Source organism: Monodon monoceros, unplaced genomic scaffold (assembly GCF_005190385.1).
Source record: "Monodon monoceros isolate NGI ecotype Baffin Bay Population unplaced genomic scaffold, NGI_Narwhal_1 Super_Scaffold_21, whole genome shotgun sequence".
Classification (NCBI taxonomy): Eukaryota; Metazoa; Chordata; class Mammalia; order Artiodactyla; family Monodontidae; genus Monodon; species Monodon monoceros.
The window spans coordinates 75,231,992-75,248,752 of NW_021703778.1; the positions used below are offsets into that span (position 1 = coordinate 75,231,992).

The 16,761-nt window shown below is 37.9% G+C and overlaps 1 protein-coding gene across 5 annotated transcripts in view; it reads left to right on the forward strand.

Moving 5' to 3' along the window:
- The window catches only part of NEO1 (neogenin 1), a 240,200-nt gene that overhangs the window by 183,854 nt on the left and 39,585 nt on the right, over nucleotides 1–16,761 (forward strand). For all 5 annotated transcript variants that reach the window (XM_029239259.1, XM_029239260.1, XM_029239256.1 and 2 more), the window contains exons 10-15: nucleotides 3,070–3,218; nucleotides 3,616–3,754; nucleotides 10,561–10,610; nucleotides 11,577–11,724; nucleotides 14,604–14,714; nucleotides 15,798–15,992. In XM_029239259.1, coding sequence (XP_029095092.1) covers nucleotides 3,070–3,218; nucleotides 3,616–3,754; nucleotides 10,561–10,610; nucleotides 11,577–11,724; nucleotides 14,604–14,714; nucleotides 15,798–15,992 — 792 coding nt within the window. The remainder of the gene's footprint in view (nucleotides 1–3,069; nucleotides 3,219–3,615; nucleotides 3,755–10,560; nucleotides 10,611–11,576; nucleotides 11,725–14,603; nucleotides 14,715–15,797; nucleotides 15,993–16,761) is intronic.

The following is a 16,761-nucleotide window of genomic DNA, read 5'->3' on the forward strand; positions in this document are numbered from 1 at the left end:
CTGTGTTCAGATGAGAGCAGGAACTCTATTAGATTTCACACTCAAGCCACGAAGCAAAACTCAATTTTCCTACATTAACTCTCACATACAGGCGTCATTCATGAGAGATAATGGAATACAGAACAAGGAAGAGTTACTGTAAAAGTTAGGTATATCAAGTCAGGTTCCTAGAAAAACATGAGACCTGAGGTTGGCCTTAAAGCATTTGGCTTAGAGCAAGCATTCTTGGGGAAGGACACTGCTTGACCCCACCCCAAAATAGGACAAACAGTGCACATGCAAGGTGAGTCATGATGAAAGTAAAGGAAAAGACCACTGAATTTGATTCAGTTTCAGGGTTCAATCCTGGGGCCATGAACCTTCTGAAGATACATGAAAATATTTGTGTGTCTGTACATCTTCACATTTTCCTTGGGAAAGAGCCTGTGGTTTTCATTATCATTTCAGAACTTACAAGTCAAACTATTGAGAGCCACTGGACTAGAAGGGGCATTGTCAAGTTAGAGATGAAAAAAGAGATTTATTGAGTGCCTGTCATGTGCCAGGCACCATGCTAGGCAGCAAGATGTAAAGACGAGTAAGACTTGACTTCTGTTCACAAGGAGCTTACAGTTTGGTACCAGCACCAGACAAGTAAACGGGCAATGATGTGATGTACAGTCATCACAAGGAAAGTAGGCAGCACAATCATTTATTCAAGGAATTCGATTAAACGAAAGTAGCTAAATAAGAATATAGATGGAAGGGTCAGCAGATTCTGGTGAGAGTATTTTAGGGGTAGAGAGTGACTATAACATGTTTTGGCAAAAGAGGAGTTAGTGGAGAGAGATTTGCATTTTATCTGGAGGTATTCAGCTTGGGGGCAGGTGGGAGGGGCCGTAAGTGTGGGAGTCAGCCTTGGGAAAATAGTTTACATTTTTAGCTTTTCAAACCAACTTAAATTTTTTTCCATTTTTTTAATGCCACTGTACAGATGAAATGAAAGAATTTACTAGCTCCTATTTTAGGATCATCTTTGCCTACATTTAGCCAATGAATATACTGAAAGTGATTTCAAGGGAATTTGTTCTGTTCTCCTTCCCTTTTAAAAAGTTAGGGGAAAGTTTTCCATAGCAGCAGAAGTGTGAACAATTCCCACCTGTCAGGCTGCACAAAATATGCTCTTAAGTGAATAACATGATTCATGCCTAAATAAAGCAAACAACTGCCAGAAAACCATATTCAGGTTTCTCTGCTTTGGTAGGAAAACGAATCTTCAACTGTCATGCTGTTATTTAAGCAAGCCAGCTTGTTTTACATTTTGTTCGTTTTTTCCCCTTTCCTTAAATCTAATGGATGTCTGTTACAGAAGCAGTGGCACCAGAGAAATGGTTTTCAGATACAGAGTATCCACCAAAGTGTAGATATAGGCACCTGCCAGGATTTGTGTATAAACTGGGACTGGAACCTGTCAGTCAGACAAAAAGAATATAGTAATAAAGGATGTGAGCTGTTGTAGGATTTAGAGCTGGGCAGACAGTCAGCCAGCCAATCGTGGGATCTTCCAGTCACATCATCCCACAGAGGGTGTTGTCATAATCCCCTAACTGGTTTTCCTGAGTCCACGTTTTAGAACGAGGAAGTGCTCAGCTCCTAGCTCCACTACCCGCCAACTTTTCCATCTTTTGGGAATGGTTCTTAACCTCTCAGCCTCATCCATAAGTAGGGATGATAACAGTATCCGTCTCATTTGGGTTAGTGCACAGATTAAATAAGATGTAATTTAAATAAATGTAAAGCACTTAATGCTGGACTGATTGCAAGCATTCAATAAATGGTGGCTATTTTTAAAATTATTATTTATCTAGTCTTGTGCCATTATTGTTTTTCTTCCATGCATGTTTTCACATGTTCTTTTTAAATGCAGATCTGATCATGTCATGTTCCTGCTCAAAATTTTTCAGTAATTACCTAACACCTGCAAGAAATAATCCAAACTCATAGCAGGGCCTTAGAGGTTCTCCTTTATCTGGCTCTTGTCATCCTTTGCAGCATTCTTTCTCCCATATCCATTCTTGTTTCACCCTGAACCACATGACACTGTCTTCTTACCTGTTATGTCCAAATTGATTGGATCAGTTTCCCTTTTGGTGGCTGAGAAAACTACTCATGCTTCCTGCTCCCCGGAAGTCCTCACCAATCCTTCCCTTTTATAACCACCCCCACCCAAAGCAGAATTGTGTACTCTCTTCTTTCAGTTTTCATTACAGACGTTACCTAATCTATCAGCACTTAGGATCTTCTTTGTAACTGTATGTCTGACTTCCCTCTAGACTGGGAGTTCTTTGTGGGCAGGGACTCTGTCCATCATTCATTGTATGCCCAGAGCCTGGTAAAAGAAGGCTCTCTTTTTGTGATGTTTGCTTTTATGTGCTTCAGTCCCACTGCAAAACTAGGATTTTATAAACCACAAGAAGAATTCTGCACTGTTCACTTTTTTCTTTGAATAAATTTGAGATACATCACAGATGATTTTTGGTTTTTCAGTCATAAAGAGGGAAATCATTTAATTAGATATTATCCTGAAACCACTTCAGTCAGAACGCTTGTTTTCGTAGTTTTTATTGTTTTAAAAACATAGCCAGGGCTTCCCTGGTGGCACAGTGGTTAAGAATCAGCCTGCCAACGCAGGGGACACAGGTTCGAGTCCTGGTCCGGGAAGATCCCACATGCCGCGGAGCAACTAAGCCTGTGTGCCAGAACTACTGAGCCTGCACTCTAGAGCCTGGAAGCCACAACTACTGAGCCCACATGCCACAACTACTGAAGCCCACGTGCCTAGAGCCCATGCTCTTCAACAAGAGAAGCCACCTCAGTGAGAAGCCCATGCACCGCAATGAAGAGTAGTCCCCACTCGCTGCAACTAGAGAAGACCCACGTGCAGCAGCGAAGACCGGACGCAGCCAAAAATAAATAATTAATTAATTAAATTAAAAAAAAAAACCATAGTGTGTCATTATTGCTGAGAATGGTCTTGAGGGATGCAGTAAATTTTATTTATGTCTTACTGTCTTGAAATTTTCTTTCTAGTTCAGCTCCCTGGCCCAGCACCTAACATCCGAGCGTATGCAACTTCACCTACTTCCATTACTGTCACCTGGGAAACACCATTGTCTGGAAATGGGGAAATTCAGAATTACAAACTGTACTACATGGAAAAAGGAACTGATAAAGAACAGGTATAATAGGAAGCCATTTTTTTAATGCATTGATTGGAATAGTAGAGTTGAAATATATTTCCTAAACTCAATACCTGCTTGTCTAGAAATATGTATAAGAAATGAAAAGTTGATAGATTCTATTTCCTGGTACAAAGGTTTATTCTGTAGTTTTTGCCAGCAAGGGCTCCTAAACATCAAGGAGTATTTCTCAGCAAACTGCAGTGCTTATGATTAATTTGCTTTAACTGTTAAATAATATTTAACTGTTAAATAATATTAAATAATGTTAAATAATATTCTGTAAAAGGGACAAAAATCTGCATTATGTCAAATATAGAATTTGTATAGTTCTTTATTTTGCAGCATTTCTTTTGGCTTGAGTTGTGTATATATAAATTGTTTTATTTTATTCAAGGATGTTGATGTTTCAAGTCACTCCCACACCATTAACGGGTTGAAAAAATATACAGAGTATAGTTTCCGAGTGGTGGCCTACAATAAACATGGTCCTGGAGTCTCCACACAAGATGTTGCTGTTCGAACATTTTCAGATGGTGAGTCTTTCTTCCTCTGGAACAAAATACCATGCTTGGGGGCGCTGGTGGCATAGTAGCGAGATCATGGGCTTTGATGTCAAGGAGACTTGACATCTGAACTGGTTCAGATACCAGTTCTAGTAGTGTGACTTCAGTCAAGTCACTTCACATGTCTGAGCATGTTTCCTTATATGTGAAATTTATAATACCAACTTCATTGGGTTGCTGTAAAGATCCAGTGAGAGAGCATAGAACATGTAGTGCCTGGCACTGAATAGTTTCTCTGTATTTTTATTTTTACTAGATGCTTTTGTATAAGTAAATATTATTGCTTGTTCATAGCACAGACCATCCCAGGGCTGTTGGAAGGCTGGGCTTGCTCTACTTAATAATCATATTTGCCTGCCAAATAGGTCTTTTTTTTTTTTTAACATCTTTATTGGAGTATAATTGCTTTACAGTGGTGTGTTAGTTTCTGCTGTATAACAAAGTGAATCAGCTATACATATACATATATCCCCATATCTCCTCCCTCTTGCATCTCCCTCCCACCCTCCCTATCCCACCCCTCTAGGTGGGCACAAAGCATCGAGCTGATCTCCCTGTGCTATGTAGCTGCTTCCCACTAGCTACCTGTTTTGCATTTGGTAGTGTGTATATGTCCCTGCCACTCTCTCACTTCATCCCAGCTTACGCTTCCCCCTCCCCATGTCCTCAAGTGCATTCTCTATGTCTGTGTCTTTATTCCTGTCCTAACCCTAGGTTCTTCAGAACCTTTTTTTTTTTTTTAAGATTCCATATATATGTGTTAGCATACGGTATTTGTTTTCCTCTTCTGACTTACTTCACTCTGTATGACAGTCTCTAGGTCCATCCACCTCACTACAAATAACTCAATTTCGTTTCTTTTTATGGCTGAGTAATATTCCATTGTATATATGTGCCACATCTTTATCCATTCATCAGTCGATGGACACTTAGGTTGGTTCCATGTCCTGGATATTGTAAATAGAGCTGCAGTGAACATTTTGGTGCATGACTCTCTTTGAATTATGGTTTTCTCAGGGTATATGCCCAGTAGTGGGATTGCTGGGTCGTATGTTAGTTCTATTTTTAGTTTTTTAAGGAACCTGCATACTGTTCTCCATAGTGGCTGTATCAATTTACATTCCCACCAACAGTGCAAGAGGGTTCCCTTTTCTCCACACCCTCTCCAGCATTTATTGTTTGTAGATTTTTTGATGATGGCCATTCTGACTGGTGTGAGGTGATACCTCATTGTAGTTTTGATTTGCATTTCTCTAATAATTAGTGATGTTGAACATCCTTTCATGTGTTTGTTGGCAATCTGTATATCTTCTTTGGACAAATGTCTATTCAGGTCTTCTGCCCATTTTGGGATTGGGTTGTTTATTTTTTTTATATTGAGCTGCATGAGCTGCTTGTCAGTTTTGGAAATTAATCCTTTGTCAGTTGCTTCGTTTGCAAATATTTTCTCCCATTCTGAGGGTTGTCTTTTCGTCTTTTTATGGTTTCCTTTGCTGTGCAACAGCTGTTAAGTTTCATTAGGTCCCACTTGTTTATTTTTGTTTTTATTTCCATTTCTCTACGAGGTGGGTCAAAAAGGATCTTGCTGTGATTTATGTCATAGAGTGTTCTGCCTATGTTTTCCTCTAAGAGTTTGATAGTGTCTGGCCTTACATTTAGGTCTGTAATCCATTTTGAGTTTATTTTTATGTATGGTGTTAGGGAGTGTTCTAATTTCATTCTTTTACATGTAGCTGTCCAGTTTTCCTAGCACAGCTTATTGAAGAGGCTGTCTTTTCTCCATTGTATATTCTTGCCTCCTTTGTCAAAGATAAGGTGACCATATGTGAGTGGGTTTATCTCTGGGCTTTCTATCCTGTTCCACTGATCTATATTTCTGTTTTTGTGCCAATACCATACTGTCTTGATTACTGTAGCTTTGTAGTATATAGTCTGAAGTCAGGGAGGCTGATTCCTCGAGCTCCGTTTTTCTTTCTCAAGATTGCTTTGACTATTCGGGGTCTTTTGTGTTTCCATGCAAATTGTGAAATTGTTTGTTCTAGTTCTGTGAAAAATAGCATTGGTAGTTTGATAGGGATTGCATTGAATCTGTAGATTGCTTTGGGTAGAATAGTCATTTTTACAGTGTTGATTCTTCCACTCCAAGAACATGGTATATCTCTCCATATATTTGTATCATCTTTAATTTCTTTCATCAGTGTCATAGTTTTCTGCATACATGTCTTTTGTCTCCTTTGGTAGGTTTATTCCTAGGTATTTTATTTTTTTTGCTGCAGTGGTAAATGGGAGTGTTTCCTTAGTTTCTCTTTCAGATTTTTCATCATTAGTGTATAGGAATGCCAGAGATTTCTGTGCATTAATTTTATATCCTACTACTTTACCAAATTCATTAATTAGCTCTAGTAGTTTTCTGGTAGCATCTTTAGGATTCTCTGTGTATAGTATAGTATCATGTCATCTGCAAACAGTGACAGCTTTACTTCTTCTTTTCCAATTTGGATTCCTTCTGTTTCTTTTTCTTCTGTGATTGCTGTGGCTAAAGAGAAACCTTGTCTTTTTAGCAAGCCTTGTCTTTTTCCTGATCTTAGTGGACATGGTTTCAGTTTTTCACCATTGAGAACGATGTTGCCTGTGGGTTTGTCATATATGGCCTTTATTATGTTGAGGTAAGTTCCCTCTGTGCCTACTTTCTGGAGGGTTTTTTATCATAAATGGGTGTTGAATTTTGTTGAAAGCTTTTTCTGCATCTATTGAGATGATCATATGGTTTTTCTCCTTCAATTTGTTAATGTGGTTTATCACACTGATTGATTTGAGTATATTGAAGAATCCTTCCTTTTCTGGGACAAACCCCATTGATCATGGTGTATGATCCTTTTAATGTGCTGTTGGATTCTGTTTGCTAGTGTTTTGTTGAGGATTTTTGCATCTATGTTCATCAGTGATATTTGCCTGTAGTTTTCTTTTTTTGTGACATCTTTGTCTGGTTTTGGTATTAGGGTGATGGTGGCCTCATAGAATGAGTTTGAGAGTGTTCTTCCCCCTGCTATAGTTTGGAAGAGTTTGAGAAGGATAGGTGTTAGCTCTTCTCTAAATTTTTGTTAGAGTTCGCCTGTGAAGCCATCTGGTCCTGGGCTTTTGTTTGTTGGAAGATTTTTAATCACAGTCTTAATTTCAGTGCTTGTGACTGTTCTGTTTATATTTTCTATTTCTTTCTGGTTCAGTCTTGGAAGGTTGTGCTTTTCTAAGAATTTGTCCATCTCTTCCAGGTTGTCCATTTTATTGGCATAGAGTTGCTTGTAGTAATCTCTCATGATCCTTTGTATTTCTGCAGTGTCAGAAATACAGTCAGTTGTTACTTCTCCTTTTTCATTTCTAATTCTATTGGTTTGAGTCTTCTCCCTTTTTTTCTTGATGAGTCTGGCTAATGGTTTATCAATTTTGTTTATCTTATCAAAGAACCAGCTTTTAGTTTTATTGATCTTTGCTATTGTTTCCTTCATTTCTTTTTCAGTTATTTCTGATCTGATCTTATGTTTTCTTTCCTTCTGCTAACTTTGGGTTTTTTTTGTTCTTTCTCTAATTGCTTTAGGTGTAAGTTTAGGTTGTTTGAGATGTTTCTGGTTTCTTGAGGTAGGATTGTATTGCTATAAACTTCCCTCTTAGACCTGCTTTTGCTGCATCCCATAGGTTTTGGGTCGTTGCGTTTTCATTGTCATTTGTTTCTAGGTATTTTTTGATTTCCTCTTTGATTTTTTTCAGTGATCTCTTGGATATTTAGTAGTGTATTGTTTACCTTCCATGTGTTTGTATTTTTTACAGGTTTTTTTTCCTGTAATTGATATCTAGTCTCATAGCACTGTGGTCGGAAAAGATACTTGATACGATTTCAATTTTCTTAAATTTACCAAGACTTGATTTGTGACCCAATATATGATCTATCCTGGAGAATGTTCCATGAGCACTTGAGAAGAAAGTGTTTTCTGTTGTTTTGGAATGGAATGTCCTATAAATATCAAGTCCTTCTTGTTTAATGGATCATTTAAAGCTTGTGTTTCCTTATTTTTTTTCGTTTTGGGTGATCTATCCATTGGTGAAAGTGGGGTGTTAAAGTCCCCTACTATTACTGTGTTACTGTCCATTTCCCCTTTTATGGCTGTTAGCATTTGCCCTATGTTTTGAGGTGCTCCTATGTTGGATGCATACAAATAGGTCTTTTAAATTCCTCAGGGTTTTGTGACAGTTTATTTCTCACCTGTGACTGAATATTTGCTTATACCTATGACCCTAAAGCAGTCGTTTTCAAAGTACAGCCTGCCAACAAGATTGAGTTGGTCAAGACCAGCATTTTTAAAAAATGTTTTTAAAGTGGAACAGAAAATAGCAGTTTATTGCACTTAGTGTATGTATTATGTCCTGAAACTCAGCTAAATCCAAGTGTTAACAAAAATGTCTTTTTCTTAAAAATGTGTGTATATGTGTATAGCCCTTATACATAAACAAGCATGCCTTAGAAGCTATAGTTTGACTCCTTTAAGCAGGTAGTCAGACATCACATCACCAACAAAGGAGCAGACTGACATCATGTGATATGTTGCATCGAGAAAGATAGAACTTCTCCTCTACGTTGTATCCCTGCCAAAAATGTTTAATTTAAATATGATCATGATGAAATAACTAGACATATTGAAATTGATGGACATTCTGCAAATAATTAAATAAACTGTCCTGAATTCTTAGAAAATACTAGTCTCATGAAAAAAACAAAAAAAGTAGGGGAATCGTTCTAGAATCTAGATTAAAGGAAAGTAAAGACACATGAAATAAAATAAAACATGTGTGATCTTTGATTCTGGGAGTTAAAACAGCTAAAAAGGACACTCTTGGTACAATTACTTAATGTTAGGTTGGTATAGTATCAGTCACTATTAAATATTAGATATGTTATTAGGTATATTAGGTAATATTTTTGTGTTGATTAGATTTTTAGTGTGATCACTGTATTATCGTTTTGTTGGAGAATGTTTTTGTTCTTAGGAGATACATACTGTAGTATTTAGGAGTGAAGTATCATGACGACTGTAACTGTCTCTCAGCCATCCAGAAACAATATGTAGATAGATAAACATGTATGTGTAAATATAATGAGAGAAATAAAGCAGATGTGGCAGAATATTAACAATTGGTGAATCCAGGAAAAGAATGCATGGTGTTCATTGTATTCTTCTTGTCACTCTTTGTGCTTGCAATTTTTCAGGATAAAAAGTTGGGAAAAATAAATGCAAACTGTAGTTTGGTTAGCCAACTACATTACCCTGTTTTTTGAGGTAGGCTCTTAAATCTACCCATGAGCCACTTTTAACGGCATTAAGTGGCTTGGCATGCTGACTACAGTGCCTGTCACGGGAACTGAATGTGTCTCAGCATGGTGGTTAAGGGCAGCAGTTCGGAGCAAGATAAATCTTAGTTCCTATACCAGCTGAAACAAATACCTTGAGCAAGTTAACTCTCCTGAGCTGCATCTATAGTTTTCTCATCTATAAAATGGGAATAATAATAGAAACTCCTTTGTAGGATTGTTTTAAGGATTAAGTACCTGTCATGTAGGAGCATGCAGCAGATCTTAGCTATGATGGTGGCAGTAGTGTTGATGATGAAGAAGAAGACAGCAACAACAATTATGTTGGTGCCTTTGCAGCTAAGTCAGAGGTTCAGGGAGATGATCAAAACCATCCATGGACTTTTTTCAAAACACAGGTTCCTAAGTCCTTCTCCAGACCCTCTGTGCCTGAATCTCTTGGTTGAGGCCTGATGTACTTTGTTGTTAGCACAGGATTCAACAGCGAACAAGAAATAGTCTCTGTCCTCCAGAAGCCTGTAGCTCAGTGGGCACTTAGTTATACGCCTGGTCACCAAATGTCAGAGAATGGGAGGGAGAAATTTCCATGGATGGATTAGGAGAGAAAAGCCAAGGTTAGCATTTTGTGATGGAGAAGAAACTAATCAGGTTTACTTAAATTTTCTTTGCTTCCTATAATTACTACAGAAGAAGACACTGGAGGGTGTGTGGACCATAAACTTTGAGATACCCTTGTCTTATGTTCTAATATGTGAGAAGCTAAAGTTATACAGCTGTTTTTTAACCAGTGGTCCCAAACTTCTCACATCTGAATGAGTGTTCCCTGCTACATAGTTCCCTTGGGAAGCCAGATCGTTTCTTAACTGGACTGTCATTGTTTAAACATCTCTTTGCTCTACTTGGAAACTGCCTTTAAAACCAGTTTAGGACCCCACAAGAAAGCCAAGCTCATTGATTTGTGTACATCACATTTTGGACTCATAGTGATATTACCCAGTTGATTCATTTGCCATAGTCATTAGACTTGTTTCCAGAAAATGTATCCCAAGATAAAGATATGCTACTCCCAAGAATATTCAAAAGAATACGTTAAAGATTCAGAATGTATTTGGGGTCTAGAAAACTTTACAGTCACTATCATATCCTTGAAATAAGTACCTGACTTCCCAAAGGTACAGCCTGACTTGGGTATGGGTGCATATGTAAACAGGTCTCATTATTTTAAATGAATCAAATATGGCCCCACACCTTGTCCAGATACTTTCAACATGACGGCACTGGCTGCTGGGTTAGACCTTCAGGTTATATATCAGTGTTTGAGATGTGGCATTTGTATAAAGTCCAGCCAAGAACAGTCACATGATGGGTGATACCTGAGTGATTGAAATTTTTTTTTCTTTTTTTTTTGCCTGTGCAGTTCCCAGTGCTGCTCCTCAGAATCTGTCTTTAGAAGTAAGAAATTCAAAGGTAAAACTTTATATTGCTGTTGTTCATTTTCTGTTTGCCTCAGGAGAGCAAATAGAGAGGGAGATTCTGTATTAAAACAATCATAATCAAGCAAAGAAAAAAAGTAACATAGATATTACACTTGCCAGTTTAAAGCTGGGCTTAGAAGCCCACTCTGGTTGATTCTGTTCAACTTTACTGCCTTTCTGTTGTGCAAAATTACTTTAGCCTTTCTTCAAGTACATTGCTATTATTATGTAAATCATGACATCCTAGATGTTAACTATCCGGAACCTTGGTGACAGGTAGAAAGAAGTAAGTTGTTGTGTATGATACCATAGCCTGTTTAGTACTGTGAGGTGAGCCCAGTGTGAATAAAAGGCAGACGTCTGTCAGATGGTTGCATTGCTGAAGCTGTCCCTCCTGGTCAAGTTCACTGTGCACTGAAGGCCATGTGTGCCTCTCAGACATCCAGAAGCCCTACTGGGCTGCATAGACAACTGAGACAGTCAGTTCTTTCAAAAAGGACTATGGGACTCCTTTTCCTTTAAGAAACAAACAGCTGTTGATTAACAGTCCCCTCTTTGAAAAGTTTTAGACAGAAATTGTCTAATTTTGCTGTTGCTACAGTGGAAGTAGAAGAGAACCTTACACCTAACAGTAGTTTACTTCCTAATCCACATGGCTCTGACCTTACGTTTTCCTTCAAAAACTTTCCTGAGACTTTTGCCCTCTGTCTTCATTCTGGCAAAATAAAGTGCCGAGCGTATACTGCCCACAAATACAGTCTCCCCATTTGGTCTTTGATGGTTTTAAAATTAAACACTATTTTTGAGTGATTATTAAATAACTTAGTAAGACTCTGTCTGAACACTCCATTGCTTTTATGGTTCCTTCTCTTACACACTGAATTCAGAGTAATAATACATAAAACAGGACCAAGATTTGATATATTCGGTCTTTACCCTATAATCTTGTCTTTCCCAGAGTATTGTGATTCACTGGCAGCCACCTCCTCCAGCCACACAAAATGGGCAGATCACTGGCTACAGGGTTCGCTACCGAAAGGCCTCCCGAAAGAGCGATGTCACTGAGACGTTGGTGACTGGGACACAGCTGTCACAGTTGATTGAAGGTAAGCTGCTTTGCACATAGGCGAAAGCTAGGAGATGGTGTCTCTCTCAGACATTGAATTGTGCTAGTCTAATGACTGCTCTGGGCCGTTGACTTACACAAAGCAAAAATGGTTTAAAACAATTTGTAAGAGTTCAGTCCACTTCTGACTTGACACAAATTAGTGGAAAACACTCTTACAGGTTCTGCTATCTCTGGTAAATTGCATTTGAGTTTCATTGCCTTACTTGTGTTTTTCTGTGTTCTCTATGTTTTCTTTTTTGAATACATATATATACATACACACACACACACACACACACACACACACACATACACATATATAACTCTTTTGTAATCTGAAAGAAAGGTAAAACAAAGCTATATAAGCAAAGAATCCACTCAGTCTAGTTGGTAGCAGAGGCCTACAAAATGACTTCTATAACACTGACACCACTCAGGTATATGTGGCCTGAAACAACATTTGTGAATAGCCACAGCCATGCAATAATCATTCTTGCTTCTACAGACATGATAAAGTTCTAGAAAATTCTGTCAAGGATAGCTCTTTTGTATAGTTCTCCCTTTGTGTGAAACAGAGCAAGTGGCACACCTGATAAAAATGAACCCTAATCCATATAATCTGTATAGGTATAGGTTTCTGAAAATTGGAGAGCCAGTGACAGTGAAAAACTGTACTCCAGTAAACCAGCAAGCTTTTCTCTGTACTCCTCACCTCATGGATGAGATTGACTTCTTTCAAAATAGGAGAAGGTGAATGTTTGTCTTCAAGGGTATCCTTCAGTCTTCTAGTTTCCTCTCATAACCCCACAGCTCTAAGCTGCAGAAGGTAAATATGGCTGTAGGGGTGTTGCTGAGAAGTCTCACCAAAGGAGCATTACAGCAAAATTGGTCACGGATGTTCTTAAAAGTCAGTTTGATTTTACTCCAGACACAGATAAATAACATTTCCCAAAGATAAGGCTTTTATTTTGAATGTTTAATAGTAGATGTTTATTGTATACCAGGCACTCTTCTTGTTTCTAATAAATAAAAGTAGATACAGTCCTTGCCCATGAGGAGACTATTCGTTTTCTCAGTGGAACATTTGATGTATAAGCAGAGTACCACTTTCATCATAAAAATAGCCTTTTCTTTATCAAGAAAATTCTTGCATTTTAAAATCATATTTAGATTCATTCATTTGTTTAATAGACTTTATTGAACTTTTATTAGCAGGTACTGGCACTGAGTATACAATGATGAGCAAAAGTGGAGATCATTGTTCTCTTGAAGCATTAACTTGAAGCTGATAAGTATTGGAGAACAGTATGGGTTCCCAAGATCCTGTACTGAACAACAAATTATAGGATTTTAAGTTTTAGCCAGAAGTAATTGTTGTGTCTTCTTTTTGTACCACTTACAGCACTAAACACATTCTGCCGTATCTTTATAATATGAATCGAGTGCCTTGGTTTTAGTCGATGAGCTCTCTAGGTTATCTTGAGGGAGAGGAGCTCAGCCTCTATACTCACGCGTCTCTCTCACTTGCACCTGCTTATGTGCACTCTCTCTCTCACTTGCTCTCTCCCTCTCTTACATTCCAACTCCCCAGAGGAGAGGGAATGACAATCTCATTGGTTGAATTCTTCCAAGTCCTCAATTGAACCGTGTTTGTTGTCTGTTAAAGTTACAAATGCTTGTGTAGCCCACTCTGGCACGTCCTGTTCAGTGTGTGCAGGGAGGAGACAGAGAGGTAAACTGACTTGGCCCCAGCCTTTCTGCTTCTCCTCCTGTCTTGCTTCTTGCTTTCTTGTGGACAAACAGAATCAGGATGGGCCTGCAGAGGACAGAACCTCCCATCTCTCCTCTCACACCACGTGACAGGATTGATTAACTGAGCAAGGGCTCATCCTGCATCCTAGCCAACTTCTCTCTCAGTAGCTCTCTCTTTGGAGTTTCTGTACTATGTTGCTGGCCAAAGATGCTGTTATTTGAATATGGGGAAGTAGGATAATTTTTCATAACCCTTACAAGACCTATCACAATATCTAGAATCTAAGTGCTCTAAAAATGTGTGCATGTGAACTGTACACTTAAAAATGACTAAGATGATAAATTTTATGTTATATGTATTTTAACACAATAAAAAGAGAAAAAATGGAAGCATGAATATATGAATAGCTGTCCATATTATTGACTGTTACCCCACTTTGTAGGATAGACTTTTACATGTAGATCTTTGTTGCCTTTGGTACATTGCTATATCAGGTACTTTGTTAGCTGATAGTAAATATGAAAGATTGCATAGTAGAGAGGCTTTATTTCTCTTTTACTTATAGTATATACTTATGGGCAATAGGCTGTTGAGAAATAGATTTCTAGGCCATATTTGATGTTTAAAATTTTTTCTACTGTGGTTATGGGGTGGCCCAGAGAACAGAGGTAAACTGGTAGGTGTTATACCTCTGCATTATTTTCTGGTCTTTGGTGTCTTTGAGACCAACTGACTTTGTTCCTTTGTTGTAACTCTTTCATTCCTTTGGCCTCTTTTTGGCCTTGGCCTCCTTAGTAACAAAATGAAGGGATTGCATTAAGTGATCTCTAAGATGCCTTTAAGCTCTTTTAAAAGATCTGAAGTCTCCTGGGAGCTTTACTCATTTTGTTTTCCTCTTGGATTTTGTGGGCTTTAGCCTCTACTTCAGAGGTAGGAGCTCTCTGTGCTGTATTTATGTATTGCTTGTTCTGTATTAACTTTAACTGGAATGTTATCAAGATAGTAGCTTTTTATTAAGTTGGTGGATGAGATATTTGCTTTAATGAGAGATTGCTGATCTTTTGTTTTTCCAAACCTCTTGTTTCAGCCCTTTTTTTTTTTTTTTTCTGTCGTTTGGGTTGCAGGTCTTGATCGGGGGACTGAATATAATTTCCGAGTGGCTGCTCTAACAATCAATGGTACAGGCCCTGCTACTGACTGGCTGTCTGCTGAAACTTTTGAAAGTGACTTAGATGGTAAGAACAACAATCGGCAGGATTGGCACAGGCTAGGTACTGACTGAAATCAAATGAGTCAAACTGGAAAGGCACAGATTTTGGGTGTTATGTGGCTTAAATCTGTGAACTTTAGTGGATTTATACTGCTGTCATTCCTGTAATACAGCAAGTCTCCTGGAATTTTTTTTTTTTTTTTTTAGAGAGAACCGTCCCTTTAAGCAGAACCAGCACAAGTAAAAATGTACAAGTGCTTTAAGTCTGGTTTTTTACCAAGGCCGTCAAGTAGATAAATGATCTAAAATTTAAGGCTGAACCACATAAATTGTGCCTTTATTTCAGTTACAGTTTCCCTCTTCCCTTAGTCCTGGAAACCTTTCCCTTTTTCTCACCTGTTTATTCAGTAACTCCATGTGGGTGTGTGTATGTACCTTTATCAGAGACAGGTGCTGCACTTAAAAGACAAAAGACCTGGGTATTTACTCTGATTCTTTGTTTACTAATTTTTAAATAGTGGTAGAAATTTATGCCTTGAAATAATGTATGTGAAAGGTACTGTAAATTGCCACCTTTTAAAGCCTCTTAGTCTCCCACCATTTAAATCAATTTGTGGTTCTAAAGTTTCATATTTTCTGACTTACCGTATTACTTTGGGGAGTAAATAATTGATATCATTGCTGTAATATGATACTTGATCACCTGTTGACAGCAGGCTTCTAATTAGTTGATGTTGTGCCTTTCTCATTCCACCTGGTAGAGTTTGGGAGTCAGATGTAGGACCAAGAGGAATGGGTAACAATTGAAAGACAATTTATTTGTTTTTCTCCATTGGGAAGACATTCTTGGATCTCTTTCTCTTCCCTTCCAAATTAATACTGCAGTGTTTTGTATTTCAAGCTGTTTGAGTTTGTTTTCTTAGACTGCAGTGAAACCATGGGCCATACTTTACTGTACATACAGATTCTCTGAATCCTTGGGCAAAATGGAAAAAACTAAGCCCCAAATCATTGGGCAGAAGGCTAAACACCATTTCCCAAGCATGATGAAATATTCTAAAGGAAAGTGGCTCTGGATATCATCCTGCTTTTCTGTTTTCCTTCCCAGAAACTCGTGTCCCCGAAGTGCCTAGTTCTCTTCACGTCCGCCCACTTGTCACTAGCATCGTAGTAAGCTGGACACCTCCGGAGAATCAGAACATTGTGGTCAGAGGTTATGCCATTGGTTATGGCATTGGCAGCCCTCATGCCCAGACCATAAAAGTGGACTATAAACAGCGCTATTACACCATCGAAAATCTGGGTATGTGTGCTAAGTAGAGGAAGTAATCGCACATGTGATTTCTTTCTTTCTAACTTTTTATTGTGTAATAATTTTATTTTTACAGAAAACTTTCAAAAATAGTACAAAGAATTTTTATATATCCTTCACCCAGATTCCCCAGAGGTTAACGTTTACCACATATGCTTTATCTGCTGTATGTACCTGTATTTTTTTTTCGCAGAACCATTTGAGAGTAAGTTGCAGACATGATGCCCCTCTGTGTCCACTCATATTTACTTTTAATTTGCATTTCCTAAAACTAAGGGCATTTTCTAATATAACCACAGTGCAGTTATCAAAATGAGCAAATTAACTGTGAAACTATCTAAAGACTTCATATTTTACTAGTTGTCTCATTAATGTCCTTTATAACAAAAGAAAAACATTGTTTTCTGTTGCAGGATCACATGTTGTATTTATTGTTTCTCATTAGTTTTCTTTTATATGAAACAGTTCCTTGTTTTTTTCTTGACTTCCATGACTGTGACATTTTTGAAAAATACATATAGACCATTTATATTTTATAGAATGTTCCTCAGATTAGACTTGTGTAATATTTCCTCATTACATTCAGCTTATGCATTTTTGGAAGGAGTGACATAGATGCATGTGTTCTTGTCAGTACATCATATCAGGAGGCACATGAGAGTCTAATGCTAGTGATGTTAACTTTAACCACTTGGTTAAAATGGTATCTTCCACATTTCTCCACTATAAAGTTATTATTTTTTCCCTTCATAATTAAAAA